This window comes from Rattus norvegicus, chromosome 1 (genome assembly GCF_036323735.1).
Source record: "Rattus norvegicus strain BN/NHsdMcwi chromosome 1, GRCr8, whole genome shotgun sequence".
Taxonomy (NCBI): domain Eukaryota; kingdom Metazoa; phylum Chordata; class Mammalia; order Rodentia; family Muridae; genus Rattus; species Rattus norvegicus.
In genome coordinates, this window is record NC_086019.1 from 182360102 (window position 1) to 182377972 (window position 17871).

The 17871-nt window shown below is 45.2% G+C and overlaps 1 protein-coding gene across 3 annotated transcripts in view; it reads left to right on the forward strand.

Annotated features, from left to right (window-relative positions):
• The window catches only part of Tmc5 (transmembrane channel-like 5), an 84578-nt gene that overhangs the window by 11000 nt on the left and 55707 nt on the right, over positions 1-17871 (forward strand). For 2 of the 3 annotated variants that reach the window (XM_039085213.2, NM_001401626.1), the window contains 2 exon segments: positions 12631-13437; positions 17284-17387. In XM_039085213.2, the coding sequence (XP_038941141.1) occupies positions 12707-13437; positions 17284-17387 (835 nt within the window). In that variant the 5' untranslated portion in view covers positions 12631-12706. 3 annotated transcript variants of the gene reach the window in all.

The following is a 17871-nucleotide window of genomic DNA, read 5'->3' on the forward strand; positions in this document are numbered from 1 at the left end:
CACCTTCATGTACTGTGGCAGTTAAATATTTTATGTGTCTTGAATGATGGGAAAACAGTTTTCTCCTGTGCTTCCTCATGCTGAAGCCGTGGTTGATGTTGCTCCAAAAGTAGACACAGGTGGATTCCCTTAAAGAAATGCTTCTTGCAGTCAGCATGGAGCTGGCCGGCTGGGACTCCAAAGAAGGAAGCAGCAAATGCCATGGGGGCCTGTCCTGGTGTTTATTCAGGGCACCCGCAGGAGAGTGTGGCTTACCCTGTGACGGGAGAGGAGAGAAGTGCTCCCTGGGAGGGTCAGAGTTTGTGCAAGGGCTTCAGGATTTAGGCTCAGTGCCAGGCCCAGCTTCCTGCAGTGTTTTGGCAACAGACTAAACACCTTTGTTGATGTTTGAGTGCTTTTGAGGTCCTGCTTATGGACACAGAGGGGCAAGGCACACAGAAACTTGGGCTCTGGGAAGTCCAAACTCCCACTATGTCTCAACAGAGACTCCTAGGTTGGGTGGTACAAGGCTTTTCAGGACTGGCCAATTCTTTCAGCTGGCCCATAGTTGAGTTAAGCGCCAGTATTTTCTACCTAGAGTTAGTGCAGCATCCCTGGGTTAAGGGCTCAGTCCCACAGGGTACCACAGTTCAGATGCAAGTGACTAATCCAGGCTTCTGCTAAAAGACAAAATTACAGTGAGTTTATTTGAAAGATATATACCTATATGTATATACACACTCACACACACACACACACTTATGCATTTTCAAATCAAATTTATTTATCTATTTGTACAGCTGTGACGCACATGTGGAGGTCAGAGGACCAGAGGACAACTTTTGGGAGTTGGTTCTCTTCTACCATGTGAGTCCCAGGGATTGAACTCAGGTCATCTTGCTTGGTGGCATACTCATTTATGCACTGAACCATCTTATCTGCCCCCCCCCCATCGCCTTTTAAGATAAGGTTTTGTGCCCAGTGTGGTGGCGCATGTCTTTGATCACAGCGCTCAGGAGGCAGGTAGATCTCTGTGAGTTCAAGGCTAACCTGGTCTACAAAGCAAGTCCAGGACAGCCAGGGCTATTTCACAGAGAAACCCTGTCTCAGACAGCAAACAAACAAAAATAGGGTCTTACTCTGTAGTCCAGCCTGATTTTGAACTTGTGGTCCTCTTACTTCATCCAGTACCACAGGTCTACACCACCAAACCTGACTAAAATATACAACGCAATAAGTTGCCAGCGTCTTCTTGATGTTTTTATCTAATTTTGCTGCACTAGCTGTGTAGCGTAGGACTAGTATGCGACTGGCCAATGCTGGACCACTAAGCAACACTCCATCTTTGAATGATCTTCACTGACTTGTGTTTGTGTTCTAGAAGCAGGCAACACCTCAGATTTGACTAGCTGAGTGCATGATAACCAGAAAAAGGTTGGGAGAGCCAAAAATGGAACAAAAGCGATTGATTGGTCGTTCCAAAGTTACTTTCCCTAAAAAGGTTGGAGCAGAGGGGCCTTTCCCGTCCTGTTGGCTGAAAGTGGCTTGTTGGGGAATTGGCTATCACCTCTCCTTATTTTTTAGAAGACCAAACACTGAAGTTTTGGCTTAATGATGTAAAACTTTGGTGTCAACGACTCTATGAATCCATGATGGTTTGTTCTGTGGGCCCCGATACACAGCCTCATTTAAGTTTAATGTTAAATACATTAGAAAACATTTTTTGTGGTCAATCTCTCTCTCTCTCTCTCTCTCTCTCTCTCTCTCTGTGTGTGTGTGTGTGTGTGTGTGTGTGTGTGTGTGTGTGTGTAAAAGTAACTTTTATTCATCTGATGTAGTTGTCACCTTGGAGGCTTACTGCTGAATAAGCTCACCTTATCTAGTTCTGCCTGAACTCTGGCTGGCTGGTTCAACTCAGCTATTCTGGCTCAAACGCCTCTCCAAGCTGACTGATCCAACCTGGCTTCTCTCAGCTTCTCACTGAGTTGCTGACCTTGGCCCCGAACTAACTCTGGCAAATAGTTCTAATCTTCTGGCTCCTTCTTATTCTCTGGCTTCAACCACCTCTGTTGCCCTGCACTGAATTGCGTGAACTCAGGAATGAACTCAATCCCACTACACTGCACTTCCTGCATTGACTCCTGACTGACCTCCTTCCCTGTGCTGCTCTTAAATAGCTTCACTTTCCTATGCTGCTCTTAAGAGAGTTGGGCTTATCCTACCTCAAACTCATTCTACCATATCTTTCTCTGATTTGTCACTTCCTCTGTCCCTCAATTAGATGTCACTTTCAAACATGGATACTTCTTTCTACAAACTAATTTTACCTTAAAGGTATATACTAAGGACATATCTGTATTCCAGCCAGATCACAGCCTTGCCAGAGTTGCCATGTTGCTGGATTAAAATTCCTCTCCCTCCTCTCTCTCTCTCTCTCTCTCTCTCTCTCTCTCTCTCTCTCTCTCTCTCTGTGTGTGTGTGTTTCTCCGTCTGTCTCTTTCTCTATCTCTCTGTCTCTATCTCTGTCTGTCTTTCTGTCTCTGTCTGTCTTTCTGTCTCTGTCTGTCTCTCTGTCTCTGTCTGTCTCTCTGTCTGTGTGTGTGTGTGTGTGTGTGTGTGTGTGCGCGCTCGCATCACATATGCATATGCTTGTGAGGAACAGAAGTGGACTCACTGTCATGTCTGACTGGGAGGGTGCTGAGGATCCGGACTCAGGTCCTCACACATGTGCAGAAGCAGTTTACTGACAGCACATCTCCTGACAGCTTTGACACTGAGCTTCCTCTGACCTTCCTGCTACTCCTTCGATGGTTTAGTCATTGCTGAAACTGCTTATACAACTCAGGGAAACACTCTTATTTATCAGTTTATAGTGATGGTTATGAAAAACCTTCTGATCAACAACCAGATGAAGGGGACACAGGGTGAAGTATTTAGGCCAGGCACTTCCTTTTCTCTCCCTGTGGATGAATGGCACCAATGAAGTATGCTGTCCACACAGTGCCTAATATGTTGAACCCGTAAGTTCCTGGAGCCCCTGAGTTAAGGGAGTGGTGTGAAGTTTTTATTGCATAAGCACAATCCTACTATCTGCAGCCTGTGTCCTCATCTAGGACAACAGGGGTGAGGCTGAAAGCTCTAAGCTGCTGACCTGTCACCCCAAGAGTCACCACATTAGAGTCAAACAGAAAGTTTCCGAGCATGGGTGGCTCTGTCAGGAACTTTGTTCAGAGACCATATAGTACCTTTATTATTATTGTTGTTGTTATTATTATTATGATGATGATGATGATGATGATGAAATAAATTTTATAGTGCTAGGGTTCAAATCCAGGGCAATGAGAACACTAGGCTAATGCTCTACAAAGCAGCTACAGCCCCAGACCTGAATTTTAAAGTTTAGATTGAAAGACTCTGGGGCTGGAGAGATGGCTCAGAGGTTAAGAGCACTGGCTGTTCTTCCAGAAGGCCCAGGTTCAATTCCCAGCACCCACGTGTCCGCTCCCAACTAACTGTTAATCCATTTTCAGGGAATCTGACACCCTCACACAGACATATGTGCAGGCAAAACAATGCTCATATAAATAAATAAATAAATAAATAAATAAATAAATAAATAAATAAATACAAAGGGATCACTTAAAATTTTAAAACATTGTTTTAAAAAAAAAAAGGAAGAAAGGAAAAGAAAGAGTCTCCCATGATCTCTATTGCTCAGGAAATTGTAGGGTTCTTAGACGCTCCCTGTATAGTCCTTCTCTTCCACTTCTGCGAGGAGAGTAACTTTATGACCAGTCACTCTTTGATCTGACTCTGCTTCTCTCAGCCTTTTCCTGGCTATCAAGCCAATCTCCCCTCAGCTCATTAGAAAAGGTATTCTATTTTACAAAATTAGACGGTGCTTGATTCTAGAATCACAAGTAGGAGTCAGTGAAGTTCATTCAAAGACTGGAGGAGGGCTGAGTGGGTGAGTGCTTGCCCAGCACACTGGAGGTTTCCTACCTAGCACAATAACAGGAAGACATGGTGGAAGACACAGACAGAAGACGGGCATACATGGCCACGAGGCTCTGGTGATGCACGCCTATGGGGAGCAGGGTCCACTCCAGTTCACAGTGCTGGAGACCCTGAGGAAAACTGATGCAGCAGCCCAGTTAGACCCAAGGGTTACTTGTCCCCAGGTTTGATGGGATTGGCTGTTTTGCCATTTCTGTCTGTAAGTTCTTTGTGTCCTTTGGAGGCGAGGTGTCTCTATTTCAGACTAGCCTTAAGTGCTGCATCCTCCTGTTTCAGCTTCCAGAGCCCTGGGATTAAGGTACACGGCATCGTGTCCCTCCCTCGAGATCTTGGTGTGCTTTTGCTGTGTCTAACGGGGTGTCCTTCCTGTGATCACACCTGAGTTTTCGTTTTCTAGCTTCTCCTTCTCACTTGCAAGCTAAACTTATGAATCAAACGGCTTACATTCACTTTGCATTCATAAAAATACCTTTCAAGAGGTAAACACATGTCTTGGAATCCATCACTGGATTGCCTTGGCCTGCTAGATCCCAATAATAACAGCGACTTTTTATTTATTTGTGAATGCTTAGGCCTTATAGCTTCCCAACTAGCTCATATAACTTAATAACCCCATCTAAACTAATCCACTTTTTCCATGTGGTCCATTCTCCATGGACTCCACTTCTCATTCAGTCGATACATCTGACTTTCTCCATGTTTGCCTTCCATCCCTGATGCCACCTGATTCTTTCCAGAATTTCTATCTCTGCCTGGAAGCGCCACCTTCCTATCCTGCCTCAGCCAAAGGCTATCAGATTTTTATTAAGCCAATTGAAAAATGATGGAGAAGAATGTCTAAGAATAAGAATACCAAAGTCTGGACAGTACTCAGCACTCTGCTGGCACAGAAACCAACACTTGATTAATACAAAGACAGTCCTTACACAGTGCACAGGAAGATTATCCCAAGAGAAAACTCAATAAATTCCTTTAAGAATGAAAAATATTTTTAAAAAGTGAGGCATAACCGTTTTTGCTAGAGAGTACTTAATTCATTGAACACTTATTTATATTTTTTGTGTCCGTGTGCCACAGCGCATGTGTGGAGGTCAGAGGTTTACTTGGAGGAGTCAGCTCTCCCTCCACTTCTACCACATGAGATCTGAAGTTGGAACTCGGGTTGTCAGGGTTGGTGGTTACCAAAGGTAATTTTCCTCATCGAGTCATCTCCGCAGGCCCCAGGAGTTTCATCTCCCCTCCCAACCTGAACACAGCAGCACTGAAACCATAGTGTGGCTGTTTCCGGGGTGGGGTGGGAAGTGTTGAACACTGGCGACATCCAGGACTGACTCAGAGGCAGAAATGCTCTCTGAAAAATCCCACAGATCTTGAGTTTGCAAATATTTAACTACCAGGAAGTGCTTGCATGCGAGTGAAGGTCTTGTTTGCAGTTGCTGTTTGAAGATGTTTGCATCATGGACGTTTTCTAATTCCAAACTGAAGGCGTTTGGAGAATTCGTGACGGCGCTGAGGTCCAGCGGTCTAAGTACCCATCATTTCTATACTGACCACAGTACCCACACAGGCACAAGCCCAGTGAAAAATGTGGAATGAGAGTGGAAACCTCTGCTGTCATGCATGGTCTGAGTGACAGATGTCCAGGCAGAGGTTGATGTCGGGAACCCTCTGCACCCTTCTTCTTCCTTTATTTAAGTCTCTCTCTCTCTGTCTCTCTGTCTCTCTGTCTCTCTCTCTCTCTCTGTCTCTCTCTCTCTCTCTCTGTATGTGTGTGTTGCACAAGTGTGTGCATACATTACTCAGGCACCATCCACCTCACTGTTGGAGACAGTCTCTCTCTAGCCTGGAGCTTGTCAAACAGGACTGACTGGCTAGTGAGCCCCAGAGAATCCTGGGTCTTTGCGGCTCCAACAGCTATGCCACTGGTGACACATGGCTTTTTTTTTTTAATTAAGTTACTTGTTTACTTTACATCCCAATCACAGCTTCTTCTCCCTCCCTCTCCACCTGGTCCCCCCCTCCCATCCCCTACACCCACATGGGGTGCACATGGTGGTTATGCCTGCAAGGCAAGGGCCTTACCAAGTGAGCCATCTCCTAGCCCATGCGCTCTCTGCTGGGCCTAGGTAGAAAGGGAGGTGCTATCCTGTTTTCAGCTGACTTTTTAAAAATGATTTAAATTTTTTAAATTTTATTTTATGTGCATTGGTATTTTGCCTGCATGTCTGTCTGTCTGTATGAGGGTGTCAGATCCTCTAGAAGTAGGAATTACAGACCATTGTGAGTAGCCATGTGGGTGCTGGGAATTGAACCTGGGTCCTTTGAGAGACCAGCCAGCTGAGCCACCTCTCCGGGCCCCTTGTCAGCCAGTCTTCACAGGCTGCAAGTGGAGTGGGGATTGGGGCCAATCATCCAGTCAGTACTGTGGGCTTTTTACATGTCCCTTTTATTGCCTCAACGAATGGTTATTTGACTTCAGTGACAACTTACTGAATTTGCTTTGAGGCTTTAAACTGCACTTCTCAACCCCAGCAGGTGTGTTTGCTCCCTGATTAAATTTACTAGGAAGCCTTTGTCACCTGTTTCGGGTTTGATGAAGAGAGGCAGTCATGATATTAGCTTATTCGACATTTTCCTCACCACCCTTTCCCCAGACAGCACGCTGTGACAGCTGACGTTTGCACAAATGGCTTTTGTTTTAAATGACGATAAATTGGGAAAATTCTTGCCTCTTTTCACTTACATTTATCATGTTTTCTTTCAAGAAGACTTTTTTAAAAAGTTAATTTTATTCTGTTTAGTTTTTTAAAATATACATATATATATAATTTTTCTAAGTTCTTTTAGAATTTTGTGCAATATATTTTGATTATATTTACCCTTTGCCCAGCTCCCGGCTCCTCTCAGATTCTCTCCCCCTTACTGAGAAGATGCCTGCAGTCGGGAGTGGGCAAGAAATCCAACTTCTTTATACCAACACACATTTAACACGTATCTTTACCCTCAGCACTTGGAAAGTAGAGGCAGATGATCCCTGTGAGTCTAAGGCCATCCTGGTTCACAGAGGGAGTTCCGGGACAGCCAGGAGTAGATTCTTTGTGTTTTCACCTAAAGAAACAATTGGCATTTAAGATAATGATGTGCTATTGCCCTAAGTTAATCATTACCCCAGATGTACACACAACTCCAGACATCACACTGAACCCCATGGCTATGTAAAGCAGGTTGTCAGTCAACAAAGTAAATTAGTTTACTAAGCCTGCTTTATAGAATCTGTGACGTCAGCAGTTCCCCTTGGCATCTGCAGACCACATCGCATTGGGGACATGTAATGTCCTGTAACTAGGGACACAGTGAGAAAAGTAAGCGCTAAGGGACAAGATTCCACGCAGGTGGATATGTTCGGCTAGTGGATTTTCCTTTCTCTTTAGGAAGGACAGATAAAAATATTTTTATTTTATGCGTGTGGGTGGGTGTTTTGCCTGCATGTATGTCCATGTACCATGTGCATGCAGTGAATTGGATCCCTGGGAACTGGAGTTACAGACGGTTGATGGAGTTACACGGGTGCTGGCGATCGGACCCAGGCCCTCTGCAAGAGCCACTGAGTCATTTTTCTAGTATTCTCGTTAAGAAGGATTTTTATTGGCATGTGTTTAAGTCCTCAGTGATAGATTTGGTAAGATATTTTTACAAAATATACCATGTATGTTAACCATATTTGCCACCATATCCTTTTTCTGCCCGCTCTTCCCTCTAAACCCTCTATTCTCCCAGACAGTCTTGCTTCTACTTCCATGCACGGTGTGTGTGTATAATTTTGTATATTTCCATAAAACCCAAAATCCATAAGTGAGAGAAAATGTGATTATCTATCTATCATCTGTCTGTCTGTCTGTCTGTCTATAGAGAAAGGTCTTATGTAGCCTTGACTGACTTGGAACTTGCTATGTAGATCAGGCTGGCCTCAACCTCACAGAGACCCTCCTGCCTCTGCCTCGTATGTGCTGGGATTAAAGGCATGCATTTCTATGCCTGAGTTTATTTTCTTTTTAATTAATTAACTAATTAGGTCTTTTGAGAAAGAGTCTCTCTCTACATAGCCCTGGCTGTCCTTGAACTCACTATGTAGACCAGGCTAGCCTAGAGCTCTCAGAGATCCACCTGCCTCTGCCTCCTGAGTGCTGGGATTAAAGACATACATCACCATATCTGAATATTTTCTTTCTTTAAAAACATACTTTTAATGTACATAAGTGTTTTGCCTGGGTGAATGTATGTGCACCAGATGCATACCTGGTGCCAACAGAAGCCAGAAGAGGAGATCAGATCCCTTGGAACTGGAGCTATAGGTGGTTATGAGCTACCATGTAGGTCTTGGGACCTGAACCTGGGTCCTCCGGAAGAGCAGCAAGTACTCTTAACCACTGAGCCATCTCTCTAGCCCACTGATATTTCTTCGAGTCTGATTTCTTTTGCTTAATGCAATGATCTCCAGTTGCACACCTCTCTCCGTGGTTAGCATAGTTTCACTCTTCATCAAGGCTGCATACAAGCACCATGCAGATTCTCACATCAGTGGCCTGGAGGGGACCCTGGTGTCCCTTCGACTTTAGGCTCCTGAGGTCGTCAGCCTCTGACCTTGGCTGATGGCTTCACTCTGTTATCTGATCCTTCTAGAAGGGTTCTTGGAACACTTGTTCAGAAACTGATCCTCAGCAGCATGGCTGCCCGGCCAAGCCAGCTCTGCTCACCCACGATGAGTGTCATGTAACCTACACTGATTTCCTTGTGTTTTGGACACCGATTTCCTTGTAGTCTAGGCTAATAAGAAGCTTAAAGCAAAATTCAGCTCTAGGCTGGGCAAGGTGTTACATTCCTATAATCCTAACACTCAGGAGGTGGAGGCAGGAGGATCAGGAGTTCAAGGCTAGGCTTGGCTACATACTATCTAGAGGTCAACCTAGATTATGTAAGACCCCATCTTACAAAAACACCAAACAGTTCTCTCTTACTGTCACTATGACAGCCTAGGAATTGTGTGGGCTTGCTCCTTCTCCTGCCTGTTACAAGGCACTGCCTGTTTGTTTTTTTTTCTTGTTTTTTTTTTTAATCATTTCCTGGTCTAGTCCATAGTTAACTCTTCTAGAAGTTGCCTGGGGATTCATTACACATACACAAACAGTGCTCACTAGGAATTCCTGATGGCTGCCTGGAGATGGGTGCTAGGATGTTACTGCTGGTGTTAGGTGACTACACAGACAGACTCAGAGAGCCTAAGGGCCTTGTCCCACCACACCCCCCAGCATGTGGATGCCAGACTTTCTACCTGACACCAAGTGCTGCAGTTCCTAACCACTTTCATTTTAGTATCACTTTAGTACTTTGTCTCTCTTCTTCCTTCCTTCCTTTTTTCCTTCCTTCCTTCCTTCCTGCCTTCCTTCCTTCCTTTCTTCTTTTGAGACAGAATCTTGATAGATAGCTGAGGCTGACCTCAACCACAATGTAGCCTAGGCTAGCCTGAAGCTTGTAATTTTCCTGCTTCTGCCCAAGCATCCTGGCCCCTGCGCCTCCAGCCTTTCTTTCCGTTTTCAGTTAAATACATATACAGGTCTTAAGTGTATAACTTGATAAATACATATCTATACTTCTAGAAGGCATCTCCCACCCAAGAAGAAGATCATAACCCAGCATTCATAGAACGTCCTAGCCATTGGCCATCTCTTTCATCTTTTTCATTCTCTGCATCCACTATTCTGACTAAAATCGACATGTATTACAGCCTACTCTTGAACTAGGATGAGTTTATACAGTGTACGCTCTTTTGTGTTAACCCAATTATCTGTCAGAGTTACTCATGCTACTTCGGATTGCAAAGGAATTGCTGTATAGCGATTCGTGCTATGAGAATACCACAATTCATTTCCTTGTTCTGCTCTTGAATGGCACCTGAGTTGTTTCCACCCTTGGGGTGCCCTGATCTGTTTCTGTGGGGGTCACATGACTTGTCATCTTTTGGTGGATATACTTATTTCTCTTGGGCTTGTCTACATCTATCTATCTTTATTTCCTGAATGTACTAGGTCTTACTTGGCTTTGCTGTATATAAGACCTTGGTTTTATGTGGACCCTGGAAATCCATAGCATAGACCTGGTAATTTCTACAAGGAAACAAATGAGCTCCAAACCATGTAAGGAAAAACAATTAGTAGTGAAACACAGCAGGGTCTTTATAGCACCACAGGGTGTGTAAATGTAGCCACTTGCAAAGGTCATATAGTAGCGAAGGGTTCTTTCATCAGCAATTAGCAACCAAATTCTAAATTATGTCAGAAAAGGAATACAGTGACACAGTGTGTAGTGATTGTCTGCCTTCAGGCATGGCTGCATCCAGGCGCTGCGTACATCACCACACTCTTCTCTCTGTGTATGTCTTGGCCCTGCTCTCTCCCTATGGGCAACGTTTAGGCTTCAGCCAAACAAACTAAATTCATAAGATTGATTCTTGTCAGCTCTGCTGGGTGATAGGCCCTCATCTGGTTACTGTGCCTGGAAGAAGAGAATCTCAATCAGGTCCAGCCCACAGGGCTCCCAGCGGGGAGGGATCCTACCCAAGGAGACACGGTTTCCACAACAGAGAGAAATGGATGCCAGGAAGGAAGAGAGGGGATGTAAACTGACTCCCAGGGTGCTGTGCTACCTGGAATCCAGTTGGCCCGCAAACTTTCTGAAGGCATAGCTAGAGCAGAAAGTTAATATTTTCTTAAGCTTTGGTTATTCAAAGCCTAACCTATGTCATTTACACAGAGATAAAGTAGTCAAAGCTGGCCAAGCTTTAAAAATCTTCTACTTCCTTCTTCAAAAGTATCTCCATTTACCTGGTCATTCAGGCCTGAAACTGGGAAGATGTGTTTGAGTTTTACTTTCCTTATTTCCTGCTATGAACTGAGCAACAAATCCTGTTAGCTCTTCCTGTTTACTTTCTCCTTTGCTTATTATTTCCTTCTCTACCCACACTGATACCACTCTTGTAGCTCTAGGCTGAGCCTTTAACCTCCTTGGAAGAAGAGTGCCTTTACCTCAGCAAGCCTAGTCTAGACCCCTCAGAACTAACGGAGCTCATGAACCCAGTCCTGAGCCGAGCAAGGTGGGCAAGAGGATGGTGGGTGCTGATTGGTCATGCTGGGTCACGTGCTTCTTGTGGGGGGGGTTGTTTGTTTGTTTCTTTCTTTGTTTGTTTGTTTTGTTGGTTGGTGCAGTCAGTTTCTGTACCACCTGCAGTAAGTGGGAATAGGAGGATTTCTTGGGGGGGAAATCAAGGCATTGATGCCAGAGAAGGGAAACAGCAGAGCAGGTCTCCAGGACATCTAAAGAAAACTTTATCGCTTGACTGGAGAGTGCACCCCACTTGGAGAGTTCCCAGAACTATAAAGTCACATTTTCTTTTTTTTTTTTTTAAGATTTATTTACTTATTTTATTTATGTGAGTACACTGTCACTGTCTTCAGACGCACCAGAAGAGGGCATCAGATTCCATTACAGATAGTTGTGAGCCACCATGTGGTTGCTAGGATTTGAACTCAGGACCTCTGGAAGAGCAGTCTGTGCTCTTAACCACTGAGCCATCTCTCCAGCTCCTAAAGTCACATTTTCAAACAGGAAGGGATCCTAGCTGGTGTCCTTACTCGAGTCTTCTGTCTCATCTTCATACACTATTCGTTCTTTGTTCACTCATGTTGATCTGTGCTAACCCTAGAAACAGAGCAATCCAAGAGTTTAAGGTTGGATGTAGTGACCATACCTGTAATTCCAGCCTTCGAGAGCCTGGAACAGGAGCATTGTGAGCTCCAGATCAGCGTGGGCTCCACAGTGAGACCTTGCTTCAGACAAACTAGAAAACAAGCAGCTCAAAGATGTTCTGGTTCCTTGGGCTAGGGTTCAGTTCAACTGGTAGAGCGTTTGTCTAGTGCAGAAGCCTGGGATGGTTTATGCCAGGCATGGTGGTATGCTGTAATTCTTGAACTTGGGGTCAAGTTCAAGGTCATTCTTTGCTACTTAGTGAGCTCAAGGCCAGCCTGGGCTACGTGAGACTCTGTCTCAAAAAAATTTTTTTTTCTTTGGTTCCTTCTGATCTTTGGTTCAGGTCTCCTCCCTCTCCCCAATCATGCAGTTGTATTCCGTAAGATAAAACTGCCTCTGTAGGTATCAGCACTTAGAGAAAAGACTGAGGCTTATTCTCTCCCCGCTGTAGTCTGTGCTGCTAGGATGGCTTTGCTTAGGGGAGTTGCTTACCATTCAACTCTCCATATGTTGCGCTATTGTTCCCACAGAGAGCACTGTCATTCTCGGGACCCAAGACTGCAGTGCACCAGCTCCATTCCAGCCCACAGAGGTAGAAAGTTGGGATGTGAAGGAATGGCTTCAATCCTTCAACTGCATGGCCCGGAAACTGTAGATAATGCTCCTGCTGGCCTGCCGTTGGGCACCCTCATAGCTTCATCCTAGATGTGGGGAGTCTGCAAAACTCAGTCGCTGCTCTCGGAACCTAGTTATCAGATAGTGGGAAAAAGCAGGCAATTTATGCGAGGAAGGAAGAAAAATAGCTTACTTTTCCTTTCCATTTTGGCTTTTCAGGTTAGTAAAAAAGGTCCCTGAGTTGCTACGGATACGGTGATGCTTTAACATGACTGGGTGAGGACTCTGCAGCATCATGTCTTCCTTCCACAAGAATAGCAGCTATATGGAAGATCCTGACTACCCTGGTTATTCAGGGTCTCAGAACCACACGCAGAACTATTTGAGAACTCAAGATGATCTGGAATTCCCAGGGTGTCTGGACAATCCAGGCTTCCACCACCCCAGAAGAAACCCATATTCTTCGGACTCTAGAACAAATCCAGACTACCACCACTCCCTAGCAGAACCAGATTATCCTGGATCTCCGAGTGACGCAGACTATCAAAATACCAGGTGTCACCCACGCTCCGCACATCCCAGAACCAGGCCAGACTATGAGCCAGACTATGAGCCAGACTATAATGACTTCCAGAGCGAATCCTATCACCCAGATTTATCTATGGAGCCTGACTACCCTGGCTCTCACGGTCATCCTGGTTTTGCAGGAGTCCGAAGCAGTGTGAACTCTACAGGTCCTAGAACCAATCTAGGCTATTTGGATCTGGAAGAGCCAGACTACCCTGGAGCTCAAGGCAACTCTTACCATTCTGGCCCCAGATCCCATTCCAACCTGCCAGGCTCCAGAAGAAATGCAGGCTATGCTGGGTCCAGAATCAATTCCTACCCAGACTCTTTGGGGGAACCTGATTACCCAGGTGCCGAGAACCAACCAAACTCTCCCGACTTTTATGGAAAGCCAGACTATCCTGGTGCTGAAGAGGGCGATGTCTACAGTCCTTCTAAGACTCTGGGAGTCATCGGGAGGTAAGTCCAAGTATATCCCCCGTTGGGGGCCCTCAGCATGCCAGGGGACATTGGTCTAGTGGATTCAATTAGGGACACATATTCATTACCTTTGTGTCACTGTGTCTAAAATGCCCAATGCAAACAGCTCACAGGATGAGGCATTTGTTTCAGATCACGGAGTTCAAGCCCATGGTGTCTTGGTCCCATGCTCTTGGACAGAACATCATGGCCACAGGAATGTGTGGCAGAGGAGAGAGTTCGTGTCCTGGAGAGCGGGTAGCAAAGAGAGTGAGACCAGGTAGATGGTTGGAGGTGCAGAGACAAGACTCCATTCCAAGGACCCAGTCTCAGTGACCCCCTTCCTCTACCCGATTTCATCTCCCCAAAACTTCCAGAAACTCCCTAAACAGTGCCACCAGCTGAGGACTGGGCATTCAGCTCACCCATCTGTGTGGGATAAAGGACTTTAGCATCTGCCATTTTTAGTCACTGTTATAGATACTGATTTAGACTTCAAAGCGTTGGCTGGGTGCCCTAGCTGGACCAACTCTGATTTTCCTGGGTTAACTTTTCTAAAGGTCATGTCAACAACAATATTTATTTCTTCAGTGAGTTTTTTGTTGTTGCTAACCTACACATTTTACCGCGTGGAATTTTAACTGATACAGGTCTTATTTTACATGTACCATTTCAATTATAATACTTACAGTTTCAGTGTTTTTTAAAAATAGCTATCCTAGAGGTGATGATACATTCCTATAATCTGAGCACTTGGAAGGCTGAGGCAGGAGGATTGTGATATTAAGGCCTGACTGGGTTGCATAGTGAGATCTTTTCCCAAAAGAAGGTAGGAAGGAAGAGGGAAAGGGAGGGAGAAAGGAGGAGAGGAGGGAGGGGAGGAGGGAGAGAGGGAGGATAGGAAGAAAGGAGGGGGAAGGGGAGGAAAGGGAAGAAGAAAGAAACAACAAGATCCAGTGTCTTGCATTTGTGTCAAGGAACAAGGACACAGGACTTGGTATGCAGCTACCACATAAATGCCTTCAGGACCTAAAGAGTGGACCCACAGGCCCAGGCCACAGGTGTCATTACCTCCGACTGTCTGAGCCACCCTTGATCCCAGCATCCCATTCTTCCCATCTCTCGTGGGTCCTCCTATCCTGTGGGCGAGGCTCGACTTGTTTAGTTACAGACTGGGAGAAAGAAGTACAGGGTCAACACCAGAACAAGGTGCCAGCCCCAGACCAGCTGGCCTTGCTCCTGTCCCCTTTCTACCTCCGGCCTGTGCGCCAAGCCAGTTAACTGACTGCTCATTAAAATTACTCTGCTACCTAGAGGCCGTTAAAAATGATATAACCAGGGCTGGAGAGATGGCTCAGTGGTTAAGAGCACACACCACTCTTCCACAGGATGCAAGCTTATAACCACCTAAAGTCCAGTTCCAGGGGACCTGAGATCTATATCTATATCTATACCTATATCTATGTCTATGTCTATGTCTATATCTATATCTATATCTATATCTATATCTATATCTATATCTATATCTATATCTATATCTATCTATATCTATCTATATATATACACACACACATATATATATATATATATATATCCCTTAATCCTTAATATTATATCCTTAATCCCAGTGCTCAGGAGACAGAGGCAGATCCTGTGAGTCTGAATGTGCTATATATAGTGAGTAACAGGCTAGCTAGAGCCATATAGTCATACCCTATCTTAATGATGATGATGATGATGATGATGATGGTGGTGGTGGTGGTGGTGGTGGTGATATAACTTGGGAACCAGAAGCAGAAGAATATAGACAAGTTCAAGTCAGCCTGGGCTATGTGTTAGGACCCTATCTCAAAAAATCAATAAAATAATAATAATAACAAAAATAATATTAACAATAACAGCAACAACAATAATAATACAAAAATAAAACATCTTAGCCTGAGCTTCTGATTCTATTGTCTAAGATGAGGTCCATGTATTGATATATATAAAATTGAGCATTATTGCTGCAGGTTAAATGTTCTCTCGTGATGTGTGTGTGTGTGTGTGTGTGTGTGTGTGTGTCTGGGTGTGTATGTATGTGTGTGTCTGTGTATGTGTGTCTGTGTGTGTGTCTGTGTGTGTATATGTATGTGTGTGTGTCTGTGTGTGTGTATATGTATGTGTGTGTGTCTGTGTGTGCGTGTATGTCTGTGTGTGTCTGTGTGTGTGCATGTATGTGTGTGTGTCTGTGTGTGCGTGTATGTATGTGTGTGTCTGTGTGTATATGTATGTGTCTGTGTGTGTATGTATGTGTGTGTCTGCATGTGTGCATGTATGTGTGTGTATGTGTGTATGTATGTGTGTGTCTGCATGTGTGCATGTATGTGTGTGTGTCTGTGTGTGTATGTGTGTGTATGTATGTGTATGTGCGTGTATGTGTGTGTGTGTCTGTGTGTATATGTGTGTGTCTGTGTGTGTATGTATGTGTGTATGTGTGCATTTTTGTGTGCGTGTGTGTGTGTGTGTGTGTGTGTGTGTACACCTATACTTGTGCATGTAGAGGCCAGAGGAGGACTTTAGGTGTCTTCCTCTGGCCTCTCACTGAACGGGAAGCTCACTGTTTTGGCTAGGTTGGGGTCAATAGGCCCCAAGGACCCACTTATTTCGGCCCTCCAATGCTGGGATCGTAACTTCTAACTTTTCTGTGAAGCTGGGAATTCAAACTTACTTCCTCATGCTTGCGTGTGTGCGCGCACGCACACACACACACACACACACACACACACACTCTTGCCCCCTTGAGCATCTCCTCAGCCCTCAGTTCCTTGGTTTTTGCAGCATTCGCTCCTACACCCATGCTCCCTGGCCTCCCACCTGTCTTTACAGTGTGCCCTCAGACTGCACTGATCAGTCCTTCAAGCTTCCTCTGATATGCATTCTCTCCATGTAGCCTTCTCAGAACCCCCAGCCAGAAACCCCCATCCTTTCTCTGAACCCTCAGCCTGTCTTTTGACACCCCCTAATTCCTACTTGAATACCTCACAGCTGTATTTTAAAGTGGGTTGTGCAGGGGAGGAGGCGCCTTCAGAGTCTTTTCTCTGTATTCCTAGTGCCTAACTCACAGCTGACACAAGGCTGGCCTTCAGTCAGCCTCACAAGACAGATGAATGGATGGATTACGACTGGACACATGGGTGAACAGATGGATAGATGGGGTACACGTGAGTGGTGAACAAATGATGGATGCACAAATGGATGGATGAGTGAATTGTCACCCTGATATGGCTGGATAGAGCGGGATTGCGCTAGTGAGACTTTCTGCCACTGTAATAAACAAACAGACAAAAAGCAAAAACTGACAGAAGCTAAATGAGAAAAAGAAAAGAAAAGATGTATCTTGACTTATGGTTTCAGACGTTTCAGCCCATCGTGGAGCAGAGGGTGTAAAGTAAAACATTTCATATCCTAGTGGCCAAGAAGTAAGAGATGGGGAAAGAAAAAGAGAAGGAAGGAAGGGAGGGATAAAGGGAGGGAGAGAAAATGGGAGGGAGGGAGGCACAGAGGGAGAAAGAGAGAGAAAAAAAGAATATGCATTCAGGTGAATTTCTCTTGGTTCCCCTTTGGTTCCATTTGTGCCCCCCCACACACACACTTCTGCCCTCCTATAGGAGGGTCTTCCCCTTAGATAATCCTCTCTGGAAATGATCCTCACAGACACTCCCAGATGTGTGCTTTATGAATTCCCTAGGCCTTCTCAGTCCAGGCAAGGTGATAATAAAATGGGCCATCACAAAGGTAGCCGTGCTTTGGGAATTTAAAGATGCTCAGTCAAACACATTCAACCTGATCCCTATTTCCTTGCAGGAGTCGTGGCTCCTTTGGCATACTAGGGAGAGAGGATGGAGATTACCCTGAAGGCATTGAAATGGCATCCCTGGGGATGGCAGGTGATCCTAGAAATGGCTATGGTAAGTACGTGTTCAGGTGGCATTAGTGTCCCAGCAAGGAAGCAAAAGGTAGTGGATACAGTGAAGCAGCACCAGCTTCTCCTCCCGCAGGTGTCCTCCTTACATACATAGAACTTGGTGTGTAGGCAGCCAAGTGTCATCACTAAGGATCAAATAGTGTGAGGGGAGGGGAGAGGAGGGGAGGAGGGGAGGAGGAGGATAAAAAAGAGGAAGAGGGAAGGACAGAGAAGCAGAGGACCGACCAGCTAAGAACAGCACAGGATGCTGGTCCTATAAGGCACAGGCAGAAGCTTCGTACGCTGCAGGGGGTGCTGGGAACGATTTTGAAAGCAGCAGACAGGAAGGTACCAGGATGCACCCTCTGGTTAGTGTGTACTAGGAGTCCACTGTGTTCTAGGCTTGTTGAACCATTTCACATGTCTTCACAGATTGCTCTACCAGCAGTCCTGTGTACAAGTCAGATTGCCATCCCTGCCCTGCAGAT